General features: G+C 35.0%; 2 protein-coding genes across 2 annotated transcripts; both read left to right on the top strand.

The window, feature by feature from the left end:
- Positions 1-820: 820 nt before the first annotated feature.
- On the top strand, positions 821-23,540 carry EMB2753 (tetratricopeptide repeat (TPR)-containing protein). Its single transcript, XM_086454783.1, has 26 exons — positions 821-1,026; positions 2,560-2,638; positions 3,008-3,090; positions 3,217-3,366; positions 4,519-4,634; positions 7,514-7,619; positions 9,546-9,617; positions 9,708-9,823; positions 12,541-12,673; positions 13,763-13,840; positions 13,979-14,032; positions 14,151-14,221; positions 14,772-14,826; positions 14,927-15,022; positions 16,199-16,327; positions 16,534-16,616; positions 16,708-16,938; positions 18,414-18,546; positions 18,656-18,769; positions 18,921-19,052; positions 20,892-20,948; positions 21,522-21,619; positions 21,710-21,768; positions 21,864-21,975; positions 22,090-22,190; positions 22,787-23,540. The coding sequence occupies exons 1-26, from the start codon at positions 976-978 to the stop codon at positions 22,987-22,989; spliced, it is 2,712 nt and encodes a 903-aa protein (XP_086310909.1). The 5' UTR covers positions 821-975; the 3' UTR covers positions 22,990-23,540.
- A 1,709-nt stretch (positions 23,541-25,249) lies between these two features.
- LOC147411987 (non-specific lipid transfer protein GPI-anchored 14-like) lies at positions 25,250-27,214 on the top strand. The gene is made up of 2 exons (XM_086454824.1): positions 25,250-25,667; positions 26,819-27,214. Exons 1-2 carry the CDS (start codon positions 25,337-25,339, stop codon positions 27,040-27,042), a joined length of 555 nt encoding a protein of 184 aa, XP_086310950.1. The 5' UTR covers positions 25,250-25,336; the 3' UTR covers positions 27,043-27,214.
- The last annotated feature ends 287 nt before the right edge of the window (positions 27,215-27,501 follow it).

The following is a 27,501-nucleotide window of genomic DNA, read 5'->3' as shown; positions in this document are numbered from 1 at the left end:
ACTCTTTCGATAAAGAAACCCCTTGAATTTGTCTCTTGGAACCCAAGCCCAAACAAAAATATAGGACATCTTAGATCTTGCACAATTTTTTTTAAATTTGAACAAATAATAATATACTTAAAATTTAGACGATTTGCCTTGATCAACGACAATTTGTGAGAACAACAAATCTATACAATATGACGATTTAGAGGAAGCATCCGTAATAAATAATATCAAAGTTATGTTGTGAAAGATGGGAAATGTTCAGCACTCTAAGTTTTACCACACACTTTAACAAACGTTTTTTGTCTTACATGGGTTAGAAGTTTTGGAATGAGCTGATTTTTGGTGAGGATGATCTCTATGATTAGAAGATCATCCTCCCCAAAAATCAGCCCATTCCGAAATGTTTAGCCCCATGTTTACACGTTGAAAAATCGTGGACCGTCCATTTTTTGTAAATCAATTTTGATGGGGTTAGAAGTTTTGGAATGAGCTGATTTTTGGTGAGGATGATCTCCTCACCATAGAGATCATCCTCACCAAAAATCAGCTCATTCCGAAACTTCTAACCCATGTAAGACAAAACGCGTTTGTTAAAGTGTGTGGTAAAACTAAGGGTGGCGAACGGGACCCGTGAAAGATAGCCCACTTTTTTTTTTTTCTTTCTATAAGGAGATTAAAAAAGAAAAGAAAATAGATTTAAGAAGGGCAGTTTGGGAAATCAATAACATTAAGGAGGGATTTGTTATTTTAAAAAGGAAAGGGATGCCAAAGAAATTTTAAATGACCAAATCATCCCTCTCCAAGCAAAGCATCAAAATCGTTCATTGTCACACACTTGTTTTGTTTCCTCTCTTCATCTATTCTACTATTTGTTCTCCTCTCAGCTTTGCGCAACCCTAAACCTACGCACCGCTGCTCTTAACCTGCGCACTACTCCTCTTCCTCATCCAGTCATCTCCCTCCGTTCCCCTCCAAATCTCTGCAACAATGGGGGCTTCACTTCCTCCCAAAGAAGCCAATCTCTTTAAGCTCATCGTCGTAAGTGGATTCATCTCTTCTTACACTTCTTCATGAATCAGCAGAAACGATTTAAGTTCTGTAACGTTTGTTTGTTCGTCAATCCGTTTCAGCTTTTATAGCATCAAAACCCTAGATTATGTTTTTCACTCTTTTAAAGTTCTAATTTTGATAAGTTTAGATTTCTATTCATCATATACGGGTTGTTTGGCTTCAGTTCTCTGTGTTCTATTGTAGTTATTTTAGCGAGATTTCTACTTTATTTATGTGATTTTTTATTTTTTATGTTCGGGTTGATTTAGTTTCTCCATTTGATGTTTTTTGTTGCATTATGTCTCCAAAGAAATTTGATGCTCAAGAAGTGTTTTATCTGTATTTTAGAAAGATATTTATTTAATATGTTGTTAGCTATGTTTATGATTTTAGGTATCTATATATATCATCATATTAAATAAATAAACATAGCTAACAACATATTAAATAAATATCTTTCTAAAAAAACAGATATTCTAAGCATATTAACACATACATACAATTGTTCATATTCTAATTAGCTGGACATATTAGTAATTGATTCTTAGATATTAAAAATAGAGAATTTTATAATAATTTTTGAACTTATTATTACGTACATATTAATGGATATATGGTTATTTTGACATTATTACTTTCATTTACATGTATGATATGGCTGTTGGCTTTTAGATATCTACTTAGCCGAATGTTGTTTGTCTTTATTTCGGTGCTTCATATGGTTGTTTATTGTAATTTGATGATAGACGAGTGCGTCTTCATGTTTATCTGGCATATCCTACAGTTTCAATGAAAATTTCCTCAACATTTCCATGAGAAATATATTAATCTCAACAATGGTCAAAATATTCATTTCCAAGATGTCAGAAATAGACAATGAAATTATAATTTGATACTTTGGTTTATGCTAACCAAATTGGAACTCCAAATTTCATACTTGGTTGGAGTTAGTCATGATTATTATTCTTTGTTATTCTGAGTTTTGAGCTTTAAACTGTGCTTGCATTATAGTCCATGGTCAACGTGATCTTGGGTAGCCAAAAAGAAAACAAAATCTATTCTTCTATGGTTGCATCTCAAAGCATGGTTCCTTCGACAATTCATTTCAATCTACTATATTGTCATTACATTCATATGGGCATGCCATGTGTATGTCATGGTTAGAACTTCTAGTTCAAAAATCACATGTTGTATGGGCCACACTTTTTCCAAGTGTAAAAATAATTTGTGAAGTCAATTTTGGTTTTGCTTATTCTACGTTCAATCAGTTAAAAACTAAGAATTTGCATCCATATCCATCGATATATTAAATTGTGAACTAAACTTTGTCATTGTGATTGGCACATCAGCCTTCTCCCTTCATGATAAATAATGACATGATAGGTTCTAATGCATAATATCATTGCCTATATCATATTCATGTCTTTTATTGTCCTATTCCCTAACAGAGTACATTGATGAATAAACATCTTTGCTCACTGTTAGTTAGAATATCCATCTTACATGTTCTTGTCATTGCAGAAATCGTATGAAACTAAACAATATAAAAAGGGGTTGAAGGCGGCAGATGCTATATTGAAAAAGTTTCCAGATCATGGAGGTATATTTAACTTCAATCAGTGTTTGAGTTTAAATTTGGCAAGGTTATGTGGAGATGAAATGATGTATGCCTCAATTCTTTCTTAAGTGGAAAACTCCAATTTTCTCAGCTCCGCCTTCCTTCCGTACAGGTCCTAGTTCCATTTAATGCGAGTTTGTAAACATCGAGATGTGGTTCTCTTTTATTGAATATGGGACAATGAAACTATCTTGGAGAGAAACCATTTTTTTTTCTATAAATATCATATCGAGAAAGCAAATTCTGACAACGTTCCTTTTTCTAATATTCTTTAATTGCCTATTGTTTGCTTTTTACACTTTTCTCTTCAAAAGTATTTAACAGTCTTGTATGTTTTCTCCATTTTTCTAGAGACTTTATCAATGAAGGGATTGACATTGAATTGCATGGACCGCAAATCAGAAGCGTATGAACTTGTTCGTCGTGGACTTAAGGTTAGATTCACCTTTTGCGATGCTTTTCCTGTGATTCATTTAATATGAAATATGGCTGATTTTTTCCGACATTGATTCGTATTCTTCATGCAATATCGATGACTTAATTTCTCCACTGTATTGCAGAATGATCTCAAAAGTCATGTTTGCTGGCATGTTTATGGTCTTCTATATCGATCAGACAGGGAATACCGTGAGGCAATCAAATGCTATCGAAATGCTTTGAAGATTGATCCAGACAATATTGAAATACTCCGAGATCTCTCTCTTCTACAGGTGCACATATGTTATATACTGACATGCCTTTTCGTAGTACATGGTCTCTGAGTGTTTACAGACCCAAAATGAATATCACTGCATCTTCTTCACTTATACAACTTTGCAATGGCCTTATTTGGCACATGTATTTTAATTCTAATGTTATAACAAAATTAGTCGGAAGCAAACTGCATGGCCTTTTGTTTCGAGGGAACTCCTTATCATTTCAATAGTTCCTGTACTCCTTTTTTTTTTTGCCTAATAGCCACTTTTTTTATATTTTACAGGATCACATTTTCCATTGAATGTATAAACATTATTATCATGTGGAGTGCTACAACACATTCCTGTTTTTTATTTGTTGAAGTTGAAAATAATTAGGAAGTTAGCTGTCAGAAGAAAAAAGAGTCGTAACTCATCGACTGCATTTTGGATTAATTGAAGTTAACTTGTATGAACCATATGGTAGTTTAGACTGATCAATACGGGAACCCAATGTGAACTAGAGGACAAGGTCCACTGTTGCCTTGTAACAATTGGTTGAAAAGACGCTTTTTCTAATGGGAATGCTTGTGAGCTGCTATGTGCCATACGACTACAGCTCCATGCACAAGGTTTGTTATTTAATCTCTTGCCCAAATGAGTCCCAGTAGGGATTGCCTTTGGCAAGATTTGACATTTGTGCAAAAATCTTTTGTTTGGATCTTTTCTCATCCCGAAAAAGGGAAAAATCTCACTTTTTCATCTTTGCTGAATTCTGTTATGGAGTCCTCCATGAGAGTAGTTCACTTCGCACTGACAGAATTAAAGACATCCCACCGCACTACAGAAATCATATCAAGCATTTTTTCTGTGTCACATGCCTTTACTGTAGATGGGCTGGGGGTAGGCGAGGGGAGAGAGGGGCACATGTGACAGTCCCCTAAGATGTGACTCCATACTTATGCATATATCTTCAATTATACTACTTTTTTTTCCCCTTTAAAGATGCATAATTAGACTCATGATACTGTAATGTTTTAGTTATTGCCATTTTTTTTCTTCATTGCCTTGTATTTTTATTACTAATCTTCCCCTATATGACATTTTTCTTGTAAGAAAGTTTCATTGCACTGTCCATATACGGACGGCTTGCGTCCATTGCTAATGCATTTGCCTTTCATATTACAGGCACAAATGCGGGATTTGACTGGTTTTGTTGAAACAAGACAGCAACTCCTGACCCTGAAACCAAATCACCGAATGAACTGGATCGGTTTTTCTGTCGCTCATCACTTAAACTCAAAGTATGTTTTGACACTTGGTTTAAAAAAAAAATTCATTCTTAATGATTAATCACAGATTTATACTTTCTCATTTTTCACTCTTGATGTTGCATTACTCTATTTATCTCTCTTTGTTTTTTAAGTAGAGTTAATTTATTAATTTAATTTTAAGCTTACATGAAAGTTCAACAGCAACCAAATCATTGGCTCTGCACCTAACGAACTCACAAGACCATAAAATGAATGTTAACCATTTCCTTAGGAAAGCTTAACAGCTACCAACTAGTTTTAAGAAAAAAAGACCATGCTGTCCGCGGAAACATGTAGTGAGGAATAGATGCTTTACATTCTCCCTTTTCTCTTTGGACATGATGCATCTACTCGATCGTAAACTCGACATAATCTTAAGGAGATTCATCATTTTTCTAAGCAAAAAGATTGCTTTGATGGTTGATTTTCCTGGCATACAACCAAATAGGTTCTTAATCATCACTCTTTCCCATTGTTTCATAGTGACTCATAAGTTTAATAGCATAGTTGGTATAACTCTTTCCCATAGTTCTTAATCATCATCGTTTTTATTTTTATATATAGACCTGCGATTTTTAGTCTTTATTGATTAACTTAGTTATCAAGGACAATCCAAAACTTCCCATGCATTTCCATACTTCTATTGGAATATTATTTGGTCCTAAAGCTGTGATCTCATCTTTCTAAGTGCTGATTTTACTTTCGAAATCCTCATTCTATGGAAGTATATGTGCTATCGGATCTCCAATTATCTCTTTTTAGCCACGATACTCTCTGGTGGTCCTTATTTAATCATTTCTCAAGATAAACACACCATCTTTCCATAATCCATAATATATTCATCTCTTACCAAGATTCTCTCATGTTCACTTTAATGTGCCTAACATTATCTCTGTCTTTGATTTTCCTTTGTATAATTCCACCAACTTATAGACATCATTCTCACCTTTTCAAGTACCCAATCTATTGTATAGATTTTTTCTCTAATGATTTTGTAAACTTCATCATTCCACCCCCAAGTTTTCTTATGTGAATTTTTTCCCCATGGATCCCTCAAGGAACTCACTTTAGCTACTTCAGCTCACATCAGTGTTCTCTATTCCTCTAAGTGATGCTTTTTTCCCGTCCAATTTATTTGCAAAAGCCAACAATTTTTTTTCCTTTCAAATTCCACCATCTTATTTTTTAACATCACATATTTTCACCCACCTCTTCTATCTTTTAATGTGAATGTCTATAGTCAATGGCCTATGTTGTGTGGTTAAGGTCTCTCATTGGATTATCTTATAGTTTTTGCATATTGATTGCTCAAATTTTTTTATTTATTTTTAGATAAGTTTGATTGCTCATTTCTTGTATATATGAGAATGTTCATCTGGATTTTATTGGTTCAACTGTTAAAAGTAACTAAATGTTGTTCCCACTTTTTGAAATGTGTTTGCTATCACATAGTCATTCGCCATCAAATTCAAGTACTGAATTTCCTTTCTCGTTTCTTCCTTGAACCAAATTTCTCCATGTACCTTCTCATATGTTCTCCTTTTCTTCCTTGTTTGATGATCTAAGTCTCTTCTAAAAATATCCTTTCTCCAACGAATTTTTTTTGGAGGATATCTTCCCATAATTATCTTTTGATGTTTTTCCTAATCCAACAAATTATATTAATTAAAACTTTCCCTACTGTTAGTTTTATAACTAATAGTAGATCACTCATTTTCCTTTCACCTACAACTTTATCCTGCAGATATTTATCTACTATTATAGTTATACTGTTGTATTTCTATATTTTCATGTGTGCAAGAGTTTGTATCCATCAATTTTCTTAGGTTTTGCTTCTTTTCATTTTTTTCTCTTGCAAACAAGCTATTGTAATTTCAATCTTTCTGTTCTTATCCACTAACTGTAAGCTCTTACCCATCAAAGTCTCCACATTCCAAGTGGTGGGAGGAATCCTATACTCCTAGACTTAGTTCCTTGCATTTGTCCAGTTTGATACGAGAACCCTGGCCTACTTTTTACCTCAATCTAGCACAGTTGTGCATGTCATTTATCGAGGATGCCCTAGCATGGGGATTTTCTATACAAATAAAATTTAGGCCAGCCTTCCAAAGTTGCTAAAATCCCCACGGACTGATAACACTTCTAGCAAATTGAGTGAGAAAACCATTTTATTGATTTCTTATTTCTACAAAGTGTTAGGTAAAGGACATGCCATACATGTTAAACTGCCTTTAAACAAGCAAATAACATACCATGCATATCAAAGTGATTTCAAACCAGGTATTTGTTTTCGAATTTGGGATTTCTTGGCCAAGGAAATTCAGAAAACTCATTACAAGCTAACAAGGAAACAAGACTTATGTTTCTTAGAGGCAAGAAGAGCAGTAACAAAGAATTTTAGAGGGAGACTAACACATTAAGGGCAACATGTTTTGTTACATATCAAAGACATGGATGCTTGCGTCTGTGTCCCACACAAGGCCCTCTCCCAAATTATTCATGTAATGAATAATTTGCAGGATGGCTCAACGACTTTGCAATTGCACACTAATATTTAATTCTATGCTATTAGGTTAATTGTTCCATTCTTGGTAGTTTAAGTCATACTTTTTTAAACCATGGGGCAGTGATATTGATGAAACAAGTTACTTTGAAATAGTGTGCTATTGTCTCCCAATTTCATTTATCATGCTTTCTCCATTGCTGTGTAGATTGAAGTTTCTATCTTTATTGTCGTGCAAAGATGGTAATGTTTCACTTTTATTTATATATATGAAGAATTTTATCAAAATATAGTAAATCATCTTTATTTTTTTATTTTTATGATTCCTTGTATTTTAGTTGTTTATGTAATTATTACTATTTGGTAGTGCTTCAAAAGCAATTGATATACTAGAAGCCTATGAAGGGACACTAGACGATGATTATCCTCCTGATAACGAACGTTGTGAACATGGAGAAATGCTGTTATACAAGGTACATCCTTTCTTTATGCAATGTATTTATGCATGCACTCTCCCACACATTTTTCACCTTCGACATGCTTGCTGACTTCTTACTATGGGACTAGTTTGTTCATTTATGTATTAGTCGAATCTTCTTATTCTAGGTGCACCAGAATTTGAAGGGTTTTTCAACTTCAAGAATTCCTATTTGCATATTGCAACGTAACATGGCTTAAAAAAATATCAAACATTAGCATTATCTTGAGCAGAATTTGAGGCAGAGAAATGGCTGATCTTATATATGAGTTAGCGTGGGTCATGTCACTTTTTACTAATTTGGATTTATTTGTATGTTTTCCCTTGAAACTCCATGGCAAGAGTAATGCCACTATTCACACATACTCAAATTCATTTTCCCAGAAGAAATATGCATTTTTTTTTTGTTCACACTTGGCATCTTTTCTCCGGAGGCATTTGGACAAATTAGTTTTGATTGTGTTTGTCAAAGTTGGGTGTGACTGGCACGTGGTTAGTCATGAAGACAGGAAGTGCTTTGGCTCCAGATGGTATGCTAGTAAAGATCTTGAAGTGCATGGAAGAAATTCAATTGTTCTAGTTAACTAGGCTGTTCGATGTAATTATGATAACTATGGAAAATGCTAAAGGAATAAGGGAGAGACATTGAGGTACCATTATACGAGAACAACGAAGGTGCATTGAACCACCTAAACTATTGGGGGGTCAAACTTGTGAACTACCTTATACTTTGAAATTATGAAAATGATGGATAACTGCTTTGGAAACTAAGGGTTTTAAAATAGAGTACATGTTGTGCTACTTCAGTGATGGCAAGCAATGATGAGGCGCATGGTTAATATTATAGTTACCATAAGCGCCAGTAAGAAGCTATAGGCTTTTATACTCATAAAAAAAAGAGATTAAGAAGCTATATGTTTGGAGCTGGAATATCATGTAAATGTATTTCCCCCAAACAGAGTATCCATAGAAAAAATTATGATCTATAAACTTTGAAAGTTCCTCACTATGAAGTCAATCTAGAGCCACTTTTTTGGCTTGAAAGAGAATCTGGTAACAATCAAATCTCCTCCCAAACACTAAGGAAACTCCTAATGAACACATATCGTCCGTCTCCTCAAAAAATTGGCATCTTTCTAAATCCATGGATGGCCTATAGATCCTAGAGAAAACCAAGCAAAATCCTTGTCCACAAGCAAAAGAGACACGGGAAAGCCTGCACCAGGCTGTCTGCTGCTCTTATATCATTATCATACGTCACTACAATGCTACCAGTTGTGCTTATGGTCGGCAACACAACCACACCAACCTTTATTTCCTAAACCTAAATTATCAGCAATCATATTATCACTAATAAGCACAACTGGTGGCATTTTATATAATAATTTCATATCAAAATACTCCTTTGATAGGACTTAGTTGATGCGTTTTACTGCATAAGTTAAAGTTCCATATGATTTTATGGAATAATTTTCACTTTTTAGTTAACAAGGTTTTTTTCCTTGTTCAATTACTTTCTTTTCATGGGAACGATGCAATGCTATTTATATTATCTGTAGTATGAATTGGGTAGCATGCATTTTATTTGCATAATGCTGGATACTACTGTTCACTACTATTTTTTTTCTCAATATGGGGACTATTTAGATTTCCTTGGTTAAACTGTGAATTGCGTTATTCTGGATTTTTTTGGTGGGGATATCTCAGTGGATGCAGTTTCTTTATCTTTGTGCAATTGATGTCAATAGATAGGTACTTCATATCATTAGCCCCTAGTATAGTTGTAATCCATTCTCTTTCATATTTTCAAGGCATGCATTGTCAATTGGTATGCAATCTATTTGGTATTTAACAGCAAATATGTTAAAGAGTGTTTCATGAAGTCATTCTTTTAGTTGATACGTGTTATGTTTCCTTACAGATATCTTTGCTAGAGGAGTGCGCGTTTTTGGAGAGAGCTCTTGTGGAACTGCAGAAGAATGAGTCTAAAATTGTAGGTGCATGGTTTTGGTGATGCTGGACAGATGTGGTAGATGGCTTTGCATTCAAGGATTTTAGATATTGTATTTTTTTCCTTTTTCAGGTTGATAAGTTAGCTTACAAGGAACAACAGGTTTCTTTGCTAGTGAAGCTTCGTCGTCTAGGGGAAGGGGAGAAAATATATAGATCATTACTCTCTATGAATCCTGACAATTACAAGTAAGCAGTTGGCTATACTAGCATTTCCATGTATTATAATTATCATGGAGTTAGTCAGGATGTTCTACTTAGAGTTAATAGGCAATGGAATGATACAAAGAGGTTCTTTTAGCTTTCTCTTCAACTTTATTTGCTTTGATGTATTTTCTTGTTAGTTTTATGTGTGAATGGATCTTTTCTGTAGAATTTGTGTGTGTGTGTGTCCAGGTGCTATAGTTAGAGAGGATTTATATTCCCACAATTATTTTGATCTACAAAGAAACTTGATCTCAAGCAACTACTACAATTTTGGCCAAGTCTGTTGGACTATTTTCAAGAATGGAAGTCCATAAAATACAAAAAAACAAATAAAGAAATGAAAGTCAACCATAGCTATTTGTTATATTTGTCATTTGAATAGATGATGCAGGACAACCTATATTTGTTTGATTCCAAGGTGGTTCTACTTTGGGAAGGGTGGTGGAAAGGGGCTAATTAGGTGGTGAAGTAGAAAAATAATGAAAATGGATTTTTTTTTTTTTTGAGAAAAAAAGGGATTTTTAAAATCCCATTTGGCTAAATGTTAAATGTGAAGTTATTCAATTGCAATATTTTGAAATTAGGGTTTGGGGAAGGTTTTAGGGTATTTGATTGAGATGTAAGGGTTAAAGGAAAAGGGAAATGATTAAAGGTAGAAGAAAATGAGTTTTAAGAATTCAAGATTCAAAAATCAAGAAGAAAATACAAATAAGATTAGAAGAAAAACAAAACAGATAAAATGATTGAACCTTAGAATCACACCAATGGTTTCCTAAAATCACATCAAGACGGATGACCTCTAATCATTAGAAAAGCTGCAAAATTTCTTTTTATTCTATAAAACTGATAAAAACCAGTTACAGTAGTCGTATATATAGGCTATACTCAAAACCTTAACCCTAAAATTATATAAAAATTGACTCTTTTGACCTTGAGAAGTCAATCCTATATAAGATCGACACCCTATCAGTATTCTGCACATAACGTGAATAGTACCTAAACTAATATATGACTTCTAATATAAAGTAATCTCATAAAAAAGCTAATTCCAATAAAATAAAAGGGATAAGAAAATAACTCTAGGCCCCAAAAAGCTGCAACCTAAATAATTCCAAAATTTTCATTTTAGTCACGTGACGGTTGGCTTGATTTGCGCCCCACATCAATAGAAACAGCTAACAAAGTTACATCTGCACCACATTTAAGCATGGCTTGTAACTAATCCCAACATGGTGTGATTCTTTACCATGGCAATGTTACACGATCCAAATTTATGAATCCTTATGTATATGGTATATGATATTTGTGTTTCATGATCTGAACTTGGTAGACAGGTACATCAAACTGAATTCTTAATTGATATATATATATATATTTTTGGAGTAAAAATAGCTTCATCAAAATGGAGGCCCAGTATTGAACAACAAAACTTATTAAACGGGAGAGGGAGTTTCTCTCTATGCAAAAACAATAAAGAATAGGGCTGAATCGTCAATCCTTGATTCCATTGTTATTTGACCTAAATTCAAAATCTTCAAACCCTCAGGTTCTTGAACTCATTCAGAACTGATGACAAATGGTACTATGCAGCCTTCACCTTCAAGGTTCCTGTGTATCACAGTTTTTCTTCAAAAAAGAGGCTGTTCTTTTCTTTTCAAAATGCCCGAAGCTAGCAAGACGAAGTTTTTCCATAGTATCCACCTTCAAGTATTTTTGTCCTCTAATCTCTATCCTATGATAGATCCATCCTTGTAGGTATAATTCAAATTGTGGAAGTCATTTACCTAAATTAGTTCAATTCTCTATATTCATATTGGATCAACAATGTAGCCTGTGGTCAAGGTATATGGATGGAGTTCTGCTCCTTTTTTTATTTTTATTTTGCTTTGGCAGGCTGCACATACCATCCACCTGCATGTGACAGCAGTTAAATATACCACTTTATGTGGAGGGGCATATAGGCCGCACGTGCTCCTATCCGGGTGTTCGTTGTTCCATTTGTCCAGGAGTCACCATTTTGTATGTTTAGAGAGTATGCCTTCGTGTATAATTAAGAGTGTCCATTCTTTAGTGCATCAGATATCATTTAGGCGTGGTGTATATTTTTGATGATTTTATTAATTTTGAATAATTAAGAGTGATTTTCATTGAAGTCCTTTCTTTCCCATGATATATGCAGAATTTTTATTCTTACTTTGTGGTGCTTTCTGAAAATGAGAAACTTACAAAGATATGCCTGTGTGCATCCATGCATTTCATTGCCTGCTTTGATATTTGAGACACTCATCAAGATGCATAAGCCTTCTCATGAAAGTTGCTTATAGAATGATTTGTAAATTATTTGTTTCTTATAAGGGGATATGCTTCATAAACTTCAATTCCTAGAAAACTGCATATTCCTTGCTATGGGCATTTGGAATAACAAAGTCATGTTAGTATGACCTTATCCAGCCTTAGTTTGGTTGCTTCCTTATATACATAAGTCTATGGAAGAAATGGTGGTTAAAGCCTTAAAGAATCTCTCTACAAGGAAATTGACCTCGATATAAAGTTTCATAATTATGTATGGTCGGGTTGCTCAGAATTCTAATTTGGAAGCTATAAATTTTGTATTAAAAGCTGACTAATGTATCCGGCTTATATTTCAAGTTAGGTCAGAGCTGAACTAATTGCATCTTCTGTCATTTTGTTTTATTCAGATATTATGAAGGCCTGCAAAAATGCCTAGGACTATATTCAGAAAATGGGCACTATTCGGCTGATGAAATTGATCAGTTAGATGCTTTGTACAAATCGCTTCAGGAGCAATATAGTTGGTCTTCTGCTGTTAAGGTAAATAAAAGTCCTCCAGTTTTTATGCATCATCCACGATCCTTGTAGTGCCTTTCCCATTCTATTTGTAGGCAATGAATATATTAGTCCCTTTATGATATTTTAATGATTTTGAATCTTTTGGATTCACTCTGCATGATTTGTTTTTTCCAAATTAAGAGTTACAGTTTGCAAGAACCTTCCTCTATAAAAATTTCAACCATATGAAGCAGGGGATAAGTTTCAAAAGGTTTTATTATTTGTGAGGTAGTGCTACTAGTTCGGTGCACAGCCCTAATAAATCTCATTCAGAGATCTGAGAATGTGGATGAAAAGCCAGTATCTATGACATGAAACCTGAGGGGTGAGAGCTAGGACTCTGAGAAAGATGGTGTAATACTTCCATATAAGGGAAACAATTGGTATCTCAAGCTTCATAGTTACAGTCCAATGCAGAACAAGTTAACCTCACATCATACCTTTCTAATTTATTTTATACTACCATATGGACATGTGGAACGTAAATAGCTGAAGCGCACCCCACACCCATAATGTGTCAGGTCAGTCTGGGCTTGGACTGTGCCTTAAGTGGACTACTTTAATCGGGCCTGAAATCCTAGTCGTTGCTCGGCCTGCTTATTAACTAGGTCAGGCCACTGGGAAATATTTGCAAACCCAAATCTGTTCTGCCTGCAGCGATGGAGGGAGAGTGGGCTGGGCCACAGGCCAGCCTGGCCCATTGACACTCCTAAAGTGAGAAGTTGTTTTAGAAGGATATTGATTTGGACTCAACAATTATATATATATATATATATTCTTTCCGTTCTTTTTATACAAGGGAAACATTTTTTAGTGATTTCTGTTGTTTTTCCATTGCACCAATCTTTTCAGTTTTGAGAACCGAGTCATCAGGTTCCATACTTCGTGATTCAATTTTTTTTTTTCCTTTCAATTTTATTTAGTTTTGGAATTTGAAGCTGAATTCTAGACGTTTGCTTTTATGGTGTCTGTTTACTCTTCATTCATGTTTATATTATGCTTAAGATTAGTGACCAGTGTGACTAATGAATTTGCCATAACTTTTATTGGGATTTGTTTGCTTCTTGCCAGAGAATACCACTTGATTTTCTACAAGCTGAAAAATTCCGGGAGGCAGCAGATAATTATATTAGGCCTCTCTTAACCAAGGTAAGGTTAATGATTGTTCTTCTTTGGTATCTCTATGAAAGATAGTCATACCTTAAGGGGTAAGGACTACCTTAATTTTATTTCAATTTATTTCACTGATTTGACTTACACAGTTTCTTCTTGATATTATGCATTTAGGGTGTTCCTTCATTGTTCCCTGATCTCTGCCCTTTGTATGATCATCCTGGCAAGGTTAGTTAGCTTACCTTTTGCATTATGTGATGGAAATTTTTTGACACATTTATTGGAGTTCATAAGATTGTAATTGTGTTTGGTGGGAAAAATTATTTCATTTTGTATCCTCGTGCAGGCAGATATCATAGAGAAATTGATTCTTGAGTTGGAAAATTCAATTAGGACCACTGGTGGATATCCAGGGAGGTAATTTTAAGAGTTATAAGCTTTCAACCTAGTTTCCTAAGAGGTGCACAATGTTCAAATATCACTTTTGATTGTAAAATTGTTAAGGGAACAAAATGAAGCTTCTAAAATTAATATTTCTGATTGTTTCAAAATGTTTTGGAATGTCTGTTTTGGTTGAGAAATGTCTTTGGTATTTTCCTTGACCAAAACATTGTTTCAAGATGAGATTTTAAACCTTGGTTACAAGCACCATGTTGAGCTTTGACAATGGTTGACCCTTACCTATTCATATTTTTACGGAATTCTAGTGGAGATCCTAGACATGCTTTGAAATCAATTTTCCTTTGTGGCCTGTCCACTTCAAAAGAATATGATTCAACCCTAATGATAAAGTAGAGTATGTGCATCATATCCCAGCTGCTGAATCTACATGTTCTTGAGATGCAATTTGTTTGCTTGATTCTGGCTAATCAATAAAAAATTCCCTTGATTCTATATAATAGAGTTATAATGTTGAGAATTTCTCTCTTTATAGAATAAATGGGTACTCATTTCATCATAAATACAGGGCAGAGAAAGAGCTTCCTTCAACGCTTATGTGGACTCTATTTTTATTGGCACAGGTTCTTGCAACGTCATTTCTTGGTTGAATATGTTTCACATTTATTCTTCACAATGTTTCCCTCCTTTTTTACATTGCCTAATGAGTCTTTGGTGATGCAGCATTACGACAGAAGGGGCCAATATGATCTTGCTCTCGCTAAAATGGACGAAGCTATTGAACATACTCCAACTGTAATTGATCTATACTTGGTCAAGGTATGTCTCTATCATCTGTTTTAAACTGTCCCCAATTATTTACTATTTTAACTTGCATATATTTGACATATTGAAAGATTTGAAGGGAAAAAAAGGCTGAAATAATTTTGGTGATTCATGGAAAAAATGATGATGATCCACACTTCGTTATCCATTATTCCATTTAATTCATAAATCCTTGAAACCCAACCAGCCTGTTATGCCTTCAAAAATCTCATGTTCAAACACTTTTTCCGAGTTGATCTTACAAATGACTCTTGGGAGGTCGGATCTAACCCTCAAGGAAGCTGTCCCACACAGTTGACTATGAGACTACTGAGGAGATGATATAGAGATCCTCTTATAAGGTAGGTTTGGGGTTTTTGATGTCCTATGTCTTCAAACTTTAGAAACTCAGGAAGTTGGATATTATATGTTTGTTTATATATATATATATATTTTGTTGGGGGGCGGGGTGGTGTTATTATTCATCAGCCCTCAAGCTTGCAGGTGTACTAAGACATGAAGAAGTACCTCTACCTTGGATGCCTTTAAGGGAAGGGAACCTAAGAAATTATTTCCTTAATTTCTTACCCATTCTTTTCCTTTGGGGCAAGATTGTCAAATTGCCTAAACAAGGCGAGTTGTTCAACCTGCTTTGGCATGTTGATGAGAGAGCAAACTGCCTGCTTTTTTTTTTTTTTGAGAAGGCTTTGAATTATGAAACTCGCACTGAGATATTTCTGTTCAAATTGGACTATGAAAAGCAATTAGCTCCCCACCCAAACTTTTTATTCTTTTTTTCTTGGTGATCTGGTTATATGTTTCTGACATTGCGCTATTTTTTATGAGGAGCAAGGAATCCTCTTCGCATTGCCTTGGTTTTTTAAATCTTGGTTCAGCTGGAGATCGGTTTATTCATCGTATGATTTATTCTATTTTTGTTATTTTGATCTCTTCTGAAGAAAAATATATATAAATTGGAGTTAAGTTTCAAAATATGTATTCTACTACTTATTTTCATCTATATGCTCATATTTTATGAATTTAGCAACTCTTTCATGAATAGACCTGAATTACAGGAGACATGATTTGTGAGATTAAAATATATCCGTTGCTTCTAGATTCGTAAAAGATCCTTTGATTTTCTTTCTGTTCACTCGAACAGTATCACATTGTCGTGTTATTTGATTATAGGGAAGGATAATGAAGCACGCAGGTGATTTGGCGGCTGCTGCCGCATTGGCAGATGAAGCTAGGTCCATGGATCTTGCTGATCGCTACTTAAATAGTGAATGTGTTAAGCGTATGCTTCAGGCTGATCAGGTATATAATATATTATTTTCTCAAAATGTGCATTTTTTTCTTGGCTCTTTTTTTCTTTTCTTTTCTTTCAGTTATGTACTATTTCTACATGGAGGTTTTGGCAACATCTTTACATTTCCTTTCTTGTGTTGCTTCTCTCTATTTCAGAATAAATATGCTTATTTATGTGAACCTGAGTTTTGTTGCAATTTATGTTTTTCTTGAAGGTGGGATTAGCAGAGAAAACAGCTGTTTTATTCACTAAAGATGGGGACCAGCACAATAACCTTCATGACATGCAGTGCATGTGGTGTGTCTTTGTTGCCTTCTTAATAATATTTGTGTGAAAAATGCCTGAGTGATTTTCCCAACTAATTTTATTGGCTCATCAATCTGGAAAGGTATGAACTTGCTTCTGGTGAAAGTTACTTTCGACAAGGTGATCTTGGACGAGCTTTGAAGAAATTCCTGGCCGTGGAGAAGCACTATGCAGATATGACTGAAGACCAATTTGATTTTCATTCTTATTGCTTGAGGAAAATGACTTTGCGTGCCTACGTGGAAATGCTGAAATTTCAAGATAGGTTGCATTCCCATTCATATTTCCATAAAGCGGCAGTAGGAGCTATCAGGTAAATTTTTTATATGGTTCAGTATTTTCTTGTCTTGCTTCAATTTCCCATGCCTCAAAGGCGCGCAAAATTTTTTGGAGCTTTGTTGATAATTACACAAATTATCCACGTGTTATTTGGTTTTTTGAGAAATAACAATAATAATACAGCTGTTGAGTTCAGCAATTTGGAATAATTCTTCAATTCTTGGACCTAGCTGAATAACTCATATTGTATTTTGAATACTGCAGGAATAATTACAAATTAATCCCATATTATTGAGAAATTATATTTTTGAATATTAACATAAAATAATACAATATATATACTTAAAGAATATGTAAACGAGAACCCCAAACTTTATTTGGACCTTTCCAGACCCAAATTCTTGTCATATATGGACTTATCAGCTAGGAGCTGGAACACTTATTATTTTTGTTCTCCCTGCTTGAATTCCAAGGATACTGCTTATCTATGTTCTCCCAATTATTCAACTTGGGACATCATTATCGAAGTCTTATCCCGAAGATTTTGGATCAGCTGGACAAATCTTGTTATTCCATTCAATTCTCTATCTAAAGCCACATTTTCTGTTATTGAAAGTGTGTTGGTATTCACTTTCACTACCCCAATCACCTTCTTTTAGGCCTTCCTCACTCTTTTAGAACCTTTAACTTGAACATTCCCTCTAATTGGGAATTCTGATGTTTGAACGTTTCTCCATTTTTTTTTTTAATAATTTAGATGTTAACACATTCCTTGATATATCTTGTTCTGTGTTGCGTACCTATAGACAAAAGAATACATATTGTAATGGCCTGTGTACCTGGTTTTATCATGTATGTGGGAGCCATATGATATGATTGTGACATTTACACTTTGAAGTTTCTGATGCAAATACAAACGGAAATTCAACTTGCCGTTCTTTCTGTATATATTTGGGTGGAAATTGCTGTTTTTTGGTGAACAGTAAATTTCAACTGAAATAATTAAATTTCAAGTTAAAACATACAAGATTTACCTAGTGAAAAGAAAAGAAAAACATACAAGATTTCGGAGAAATATTTGTCATCTAAATTTTTTGACCAAGATATTCTTTTTAAATTTTGTTTGAAATATGTATTTCTTAAACTTTATAAAAATGGAAAAAAATGAACATTTCTTGTGGGAAAGACTTGTAAATTAAGCATGATAATGATTCATTGATGAGAATGAATTATGATTGGTTAAGTATCTGTAAATCATCTTATTTAATTGTATTATAAGCATATTATCATATGTTCTCATTGCAAATGTTAATTAATTATAGAGGGAGACAACATAAAACTAGAATTATAGAGAGAGGGGTTGGAGTGCAAGGGCTTTAGAATAAGTAGAACCAAGACCGAGTATGTGTAGTGTAAATTTGGTATTGACACTCATGAAGAGAACGTCAGTATATTAAGTTCTCTGGGTTGAGCTGTATTAATGTTTAGCTTGTGTGTTATGTGGGGCAGATGCTACTTAAAGTTATATGATGCTCCTTCAAAATCAGCAACTGAAGAAGAAGATGAAATGTCAAAGATGCTTCCTTCTCAGAAAAAGAAAATGAGACAAAAGCTGAGGAAGGCAGAAGCCCGTGCTAAAAAGGTACACTGGAATCTCTCTCTCTCTCTCTCTTTATATATATATATATATATATATATATAATATATATATATATGCGCTGAGCTAGCGTTGTAATATCTTATTTTTATAGGAGGCCGAGGAAAAAAATGAGGAGGATTCAGGTGCTGCCAGTATCTCAAAATCTGGAAAACGACCACATGCCAAACCAGTTGATCTAGATCCCCATGGGGTGAAGTTGTTGCAGGTGAACTTTGTTTTTGTTTTTTTTTTTTTTCAATCCTTCACATGTTTCATTCGGGTGCACTTCAGATGTCTTACTGCTAGTGCAAAGTAGATAGCTTGAACATTGATTTAGATGATGATCCACTTTGTGGTATGGATGTGCATTGAAGCAGGTTGAAGATCCATTAGTGGAAGCTACAAAGTACTTGAAGCTACTTCAGAAGAATTCATCAGAGTCGTTGGAAACACACTTACTTTCTTTTGAACTGAACATGAGAAAGCAGAAAATTTTACTCGCCTTTCAGGTAGTTTTAAATTTTATTATTATTGATTGAAACTTATTCTTTACGTGGCCTTCTTTTTCAGTGTCTTGCTTGTCGATCCAAGGATATAGGTAGGCAACATCATGAAGTTCTTAGCTGGAACTGTTTTGCTTTAAATTATCAACTATCTAAGCCTTGGGCCAACTAATTGCGGCTGGCTACACGAATTGTGTTCTGTTTCTCTATTCTATCCAGTGCCATATCGCCCTTGGCATATGTCAGTGTTATTGAGACTGCTATCAATAGCCTTTCCTAGTTGACTATTTGATCAACCCCTGGCTGCTATTGGTTGGGACGTTGCTCTACTTTCCAGCCCATGGACAGCTTCAGAGGATCTGGCGGATTTTGAGGCCTTTTACATAAATGTCTCTAGCTCCAGTGTACTAAAGGTCATAATTTATATTATGCGGATCTAGTTATCCTATTTAGGAGTTCAACTTGGGTTTGGGCTCTGTCTGAACTTACAGGGTTGGGCTTGGATTCAGAAGCTCAAACCCAGTCCAAAATAAAGATGACCAGGTTTGGGATGGTCCTGGAACTTTAAATAACAACAAGTTAGGCTTGTGGGCTGAGTTTGGGTCTAATTTTAAGGTCAGCTAAATAAATGGGTTGGAACCAAGCTTACCTGATCCATCCTAATTCTGGCCTAGATGGATCCCTTACTTACTGGGGTCATTCTTATGTTCCCTTGCATTTGCTCACCATTCTTTTGTTCATACTCTTGCTCCTTATGATACTCCGATACAGCAAAGGTATGAGACTGAACTAGAAGTAACCAATATGAGTGACATCCGTTTTGAAGTATCCTGGTATCATAGTTTGTCACTAAATTATCTCACATCTTCCTCTTTGCATTTAATATATATATATATATATATATATATATGGGTAGCATTCAATGGCCAACAGTTTGGCAAATATTTTGGCAAACTTCTAACCCCATCAAAAATGGTTTACAAAAATGGACGGTTCACGATTTTTCAACTTGTAAACTGGGGCTAGAAGTTTTGGAATGAGCTGATTTTTGGTGAGGATGATCTCCTCACCAAAAATCAGCCCATTCCAAGACCTCTAACCCATGTTTTGAAAAAGTGTTTGCCAAACTGTTGGCCATTGAACGGGACCCTATATATATAGTGATAAAATTTCTTGGTTATCCGATATTTTGCTCTATCGTATTTGTCCCTATTTACATAAAAAAGTTTTCCCTTGTTCTGTGTACACAAGTCATATAAATTAAAATGCACTTTTCGACTGAAGCAGAAAATTACATGTGTTGCTCTGTACATATTGATATTTTGCTACGAGGGAGGAAATTACAGAGTTCTCCACATCGTATGTAATTATTTATCCTGGAATCTTTGTTTTTTTTTTTCCCTCATTATTTTCCGGTAATCTTTGTTCCTACCTAATTCAAATTTTCCCTATGTTGAAGTGCCAACTTAGCCAAATTAGTTATACATGTGGTGTTTTGTTCCGACATCTTAGGTTCAAACCCCTTTTAACCCAAGTTCACCTTGCTGACCACTAACCCTTTACCTATCAAAAAAACAAGTTTCATAAGTTACCAAAATGACAGGAAATTTATTAGTCGCAGCCCATCTGTAGTTTCTTTTTTATGTACATTCTTGTTCTATTTCTCTAGTTCTCCATTAGGCTCTTCATTATTGTTGTACCATCTGATGTCTCTGCCTTTGGTGATTGAGTAGTACATTTAAGATTGTTATTATTGTTTAATTTTTTGCCTTCGCTTACTTGGTAATATCGCCGCTATCTTTTGATGAAGGCCATTTGTACTTATAAATACTGTGTTTCTCTCAGGCTGTAAAACAGCTGCTTAGGTTGGATGCAGATAACCCCGATTCTCATCGATGCTTGGTATGCCATCTTTAGAAACAAACAATCATTATTGTTTTGATCTGTTTTTTCCTTCAGTTTGGTCCGGATGAAATTTACTACGAGATAAACTTTCTCATTACTGTGTTTCTTTTGTTATTACTGACTAGTATGTGGCACGTGCAAACACACATGTATTACTAAAATTAGGAATAATTTTTTTTATCATTATTTTAAAAATATTAAACAGCTAATCTAATTTTATACTATTTTTTATCATTGAATATATTGTTAGGCCCTTTTGTGATATTAAATATTAACTAAGGGTGTTTCGAAGATAACATAATAAAAAAATATTTTTGTTAGTTTAGAAAACTAATGTGATTCTAGGTGTCGACGGATTTTAATTTTATTTGTAGTGATGAAAATAACCTTTATAATAATAAGGTTAAATGCAAATATAGGGGCATTTGTGGGATTTAGAATTTTTGTGTCGAACCACTTTACTCCTTTTTGCATTATCATTAATAGTAAAGATGCGTGCTATGACCTTTAAGTATGTACTACCTTCTTCCATTATCTCCATTTGCTAATCTCAGGCTTCATTTACCACAGATAAGATTCTTCCATAAAGTGGGCACTATGGCAGCTCCAGCAACTGAATCAGAAAAACTTGTTTGGAGTGTCTTAGAAGTAGAACGTGCTACCCTGAGGTTCCATTGGCTCGTTCACGTTTTATTATTATATATAGTCATGCATTATTCTTAGAGCTATTTAAAATCTTGAAGTTGCTTCTTTTGCAGTCAATTGCACGAGAAATCTCTGATTGAAGCAAACATCTCTTTCCTTGAGGAACATAAAGGTATTCATTGCCTTCGTTATGTACACAAGACAGAAAGAGTTACTGGTTCTAAATTTTTTTTTTTTCTGACTTTCTCTTGTCCTGGTTTTGTGAAGAGTCCTTGATGCATAGAGCAGCAGCTGCAGAAATGCTATATGCTTTGGAGCCGGAAAAGAAGTCCGAGGCCATCAAACTAATTGAAGATACAGCCAGCAACCCGTCGTCAACGTATTATTTTTGGTTAAATCAAGCTTTATTTTATTTTTTTCTGCATGATCTGTCTATTTTTTTTGGATATTTAAGTTCTAAAGAGATTGAAGCTCCCCATATCTTGAAAATCAGAAATGGAGCATTGGGACCAATCAGAGAGTGGAAGCTAAAGGACTGTATTGCAGTCCACAAACTACTTGGACAAGTCTTTGTTGACACTGATGCTGCCTCTAGTAAGTGCAGCCACGTTATTCTAACCCCACTTAAATCTCTTTTAACTGTTTGTGTGATGGTTTTCTAGGAGAGATATCGAGATACTTCATTTCATTTCATATAAGAAATGACAAGGAAAAAAAGTCAAATGAAGTGATAATGATCCCCTCGGTCTAATGAGAGTATTATACACATACAATTCGGGACCATCATTGGTCCACCTTTCATTTGTTAAAGCACTTAATGCATAATAGCGTTTTTGCTGGAGAAAAACAATTTATAGGAGTTATAGCTCATGTCATGAATTAATCATATCGCCTGTTTATCACCAATTAACTTGGGTTGTGGGATGACAGAAAAAATTCATTGGGAAAATTATATTCTCGAGACAATGGTTCCAATAAAATATATTTCCTGAGAAATTGACTTCAGGTGAACATTGCACATAGGAAAGTGTCTGAGCAGAGTCTCTTTTAAGTTTTGGGGATGGGGGGTAATCTTGGGGAAAAAATGTTAGGATTTTTTTGCCCTGATGAGAAAATAATTTTCAACTTGGTAGGAAAATTGTTTTCCTTGGCTGTATATGTTGTCGACAGTGGCTTTGTTTCACATGCAGGATGGAAATCACGGTGTGCCGAATACTTCAAGTTCTCAACTTACTTCGAAGGCATCCACAGCTCAGCCATGTCCAGATCTGCTGATGGCAAGACATGTAATGCTCCCGAAAACGGGGGTGCAAACCATGAAGAATCTGGGAAAAGCTCAGATTCTCATTACTCAAATGGAAATTTGGAGGCGTTGAAGGAGCTTACAATCTAGCCTCATTATGTTGAGCATCTTTTCCTCCTAACACATCTGCAAAAATTATAGGAGATTCAAAAGATACATTTGGAAAGAGTAATAAGAAGTTGGAACAATGCGGCACGAAAGTATACATTAAGATCTGAAATGAGAGGAAGCAGTTCATGTCTGATAATCTATCTCTTGAGGTAAAACAATTAAGTATTTCTCTTAAGATATTCTTTTCTTTTCATTTCTTTTTGGTGGCTGTTTCTTCACTAGATGATCGATTATGTTCCAAATGTGTATAATTAGTTCATTTGTGTTGTGAGGGAGTCGGTTGATTCCTTTACTGGCCCCTATTTGGTCAGTGGCTGGGTTCGACGTGGCTAGAACTTACAGCATTTTAGATTATAAATGTTCCAGGTTAAGAACACGCTAGTTCAAAGTGCAGCATTTCCCGTGCTTTCCTGACTATTATTTAGTCGTGTTATGTACTAAAACTGCAGAACATCGACAATTTTGGCTTGTTATATGTTATCTCAAGATCATGAAAACTGATTTTCAGAATTTTTATTCTGGTTTGTTTACAGATTGGCAATGTGATCCTGATTTTATAGTTTTCTCACCAACATACCTTTTTTGGATCGTATATACAATGTTGATCTGATGGTCTTAAATTAATGAAAGATTTTATGTCTCTATCATCCTTTGCCACTCTTTATCTTTAGGTGCTGAGCTTGTTGATTTGAGGTCATGGTTTTAATATCAGGCATCATGTCTCACAGCATAGAGGAGTCAAACCATTTGAATCGTTATTAAAATTATTTATTATTATAGTATTCTATCATAAGGTAGGTTTTATAAGTTCAAGCACAAAATCTATCTTTTCCATAAATAATAGACATTAAAATAATTAAAAGAAATTCATTATTTTATATGGACTAAGCAAAGCCCAATTGACTCAGCCGAAAGCTAGCTATCCAACTTGGTTTGCCCAAAGCACAAAATCGATTTGGTCTACAAAATATGTTATACACATTCTAATAACTCGGTCAAGTTTCTGAGCTTTGACCGGATTGTTGCATTTCGTGACTGACGCGGCCTAATTGACAAGGTGGCACAACACCTCAAAATCTAGTCGAGTCAACCGAGTTTGGAGTCAACCCGATTGGTTTTAAAACTACACTGAAAGTGGATAGGAGCCATAGATGCCTTTTTACACGCATCTTGATGAAAAGCGTTTATGGTTCTTAGACTCTTTCACGTCAGGGTGTGCGATATGAGGTCCAATCTTAAAGGTCACTTGAGCATTATTCAACTAGAATTGATACTTTAGGGACATAGTGTGCAGAGAATCATAGATGCTTTTCCCACGTATCTCGAAGAAAAAATAAATCTATGGTTTACTCGAGCATTTTCCTCTCAAGTTATGGTCTACTAGCTGAAAAATAGAGAGCTACAGCTAGAAATCACTAACCAAGCTGAGTAGGTTTTTATGGTCCCAAGTGGCAAAAAGAAAACATGGAAACTTATGAGCTACAGGATCAACACCCATAAATGAAATTACTGGAATGACCTTCTACTTTTATTTCAAGCTCTCCATTATATCTGATCAGATGACGAAGATAAGAATGGTGATATGTGCAGGTGGAAAACCCCCCTTAAAAGAGACTCTCAATATATTTTTATGGGGACTTGTGATATAGAAATTAACTACCCCTTGGCCTTGGGAGTTGAACTTTAGCACTTTTCAAAGCTATGAAAAAGAAACATCATCTGCACCCTTCTTTATTTCATTCAATGTTGGATTTTTTTTTTTCTTTTCTTTTTAATTGAAGAAAACACTATTAATATTGTTTATTGTGAAATTATTAGATTGCCCATGATATTAGTTTTTTTTATGTTTGAAAACATGGGTCTAGAGTCAACTAACGAGTCAAACAAAATAATATTAAATAAATAATATATATATTCAATTTTTTTTTTTGTTCTATACAAAATATTAAACATAGTGAGGCAATATACTTGAGTTTAGGGCAAAGTTGATGAGTTGACAAGTTACATCCACTAATTGCATGACAAGTCACCCAAAAATGAGAAATTGGCCGAGTTATGACTCAATTGCTTGAGTTTTTAAACTGTGGTCTAGAGTCTAGACATTACATTGGTGTACAATGCCAGGGCATTATGGTCATTCTAATTTTATATATATATATATTTCCAACAAGATAACTGGAACAAATATGTGAGGGAAATCATAAATAACTACCTTACCTAACTTACTCCCTTAAATACCCCTTCAAGGCAAGCCAAAAAGGAGAATCCTCCAAGTGACCAAACCTATATAAGAGAGGAGAGTAGGAGAAGATTGAGAACAAGAGAGATGGAGAGAAGAAACAAATTGACGGTGGTGTGTGTAGTAATGGCAATGGTGGCAATGACATCGATGGGGACGATGCAGGACGACGAGAAGGATTGCGCAGACCAGCTCACGAATCTCGCCTCCTGCATTCCTTTCGTTAGTGGGAGTGCTAAGAAGCCGACACAACAATGCTGCGACGACACGAAGAAGGTGAAGACCGATAAGCCCAAATGCTTGTGTGTACTCATCAAGGAGAGTACTGACCCATCAATGGGACTACCAATTAACACCACCCTCGCCATGCAAATGCCAGCAGCTTGTAACATCGACGCCAAACCCTCCGATTGCCCATGTAAATTCTTACCCAATTTAATTTTCTCTGTTATTTTATGATTTAATGGTAAAATGTCAGATAATGTTGAGTTTAATCCCACATCAGACATAAATTGCATCGTCTCTCTCCTTATAAGATCTTGGGCCTCTCCACGCATTGCCAATTGATTTCAAGTTGATCAGATAACACTAACCAATCTTTCAAATTTTGAGGGGGGAGAGAAATTTTAAAGGCCCCCCTCTAAATCACTATTACCTTTTCTAAATACCAATTTTGTCCCCTTTTTGCCTAAATGTTATTTTTGACTTTCTTTTCTCTTTTCATGGAACATGTTTTAAGTAACATTTTGGTCCACTATCAATTACGTTGTTTTAAATCTTGTCGACACAACTTGAATATATATTGATTTCAAAGTGACTTGGTCCTAATAATGGAACCAACTCTCTGAGTTAAACTAAGAAAATCATTGAGTCTACCTGTCAGATTGGTTGAGTTAGGTATGACTCGACCAAGAAGATTGACCAAATTATTTTCCTTTATTTATATAATTTTTGTGGAGAACAAAAAGTGTAGAGTTGTGATAATCTGATGATCCCACGTGGCACACTCAATCAACTCTCTTGACGTGACAACTTCACGAACTGCAGATTTGTACGTCTCGGGATACATATTTTTATGGGGGAAGTGCATTTTTGTATCCCGAGGAGTATGGCTCTACGGTTCATGAACTTGTCACGTCAAGAGAGTCGATTGGTGTGCCACGTGGGGTAGTCAGATTATCATGATTCAAAAGGATATATATTTATTTGTTTTGGGGTTCTATTTTGTGAGTTTTCAACTCGAGTTGAGTAGGATTGAATTTTTGAGTTTGAAATCTGTAGCTCCTCCAACTCTTATACGTGATGGGACTCTGTATTAGATACTTGAGGAGGTAAGGCTATCCAATCTCCTAATTAATTTGCATGCCACGTGATACTCTTTTAGGTCTTATATTTTGGGAGATTTTTACACCTAATTAAAAATAAGCATGATTGGTGATAGATTTCTACAGTTGGATTACAGCATTTTCATCACGGGCCCTCTTGGAATTCATCCATGGGCCTAATCTATATATATATATAAAAGCTTCAATCCATAGGACCTGTTTGATTTTGTGGTTGTTTTTTCAGCAATATTGAAGCTACCTGCGGACTCCCCCGATGCAAAGATCTTTAAAGATGCAGATGCAGCAGTTACCACCACCACACCCTCACCTCCAGATTCTGTGTCAGCTGGTTCGGGTTCGGGTTCGGGTACGAAGGTGAGTCCAACCAGTAACGTGGATGGAGCAAAGTTGAAGGGAACACTAGAGTTTGGGTTGTTGATGATTTCAGTTGGTTTTATATTCACGTAGGTTTTATTTATTTTTTCCTTGTTAGTTGTTGTTGTTCACTTCTATTAGGGTTGGTTAGGTAGTTCTCTCTGTATGTGGGCTGGGCCGGGCTGGAGAGTAGTAGACAGGTAGGTGTTGCTCTGCTTTTGTCTACCCTTCTCCTTTTATAATTATAATAATAAGATTTCCTCTCTCTCTCTCTCTCTCTCCCTTCTAGCCAACTACCCTGTTAAAGTTGGGCTTGGGCTGTGTGTTTTTTGGTTTTCAAATACGGCTTAGGCTTTCTCCCCAACACCGCATGAATTGCTAGGGTTGTCAATGTATAGCATCAGGGCCCAGGCCCATCTGGGAAAAGATCATTACAATGTAGAATCAAGCAGACTGATCCATAACATGGAAGCTTCACATAAGAAGCCAGTAGTACTTTCATAGAAATCTTGAAATAAGTCTGATTTGATCAAAATTTAGAAAACTAGACTC

The sequence above is a fragment of the Akebia trifoliata genome, chromosome 1 (genome assembly GCF_017979445.1).
Source record: "Akebia trifoliata isolate Shusen 1 chromosome 1, ASM1797944v1, whole genome shotgun sequence".
Lineage (NCBI taxonomy): Eukaryota > Viridiplantae > Streptophyta > Magnoliopsida > Ranunculales > Lardizabalaceae > Akebia > Akebia trifoliata.
This window is presented reverse-complemented; position numbering and strand designations above follow the sequence as displayed.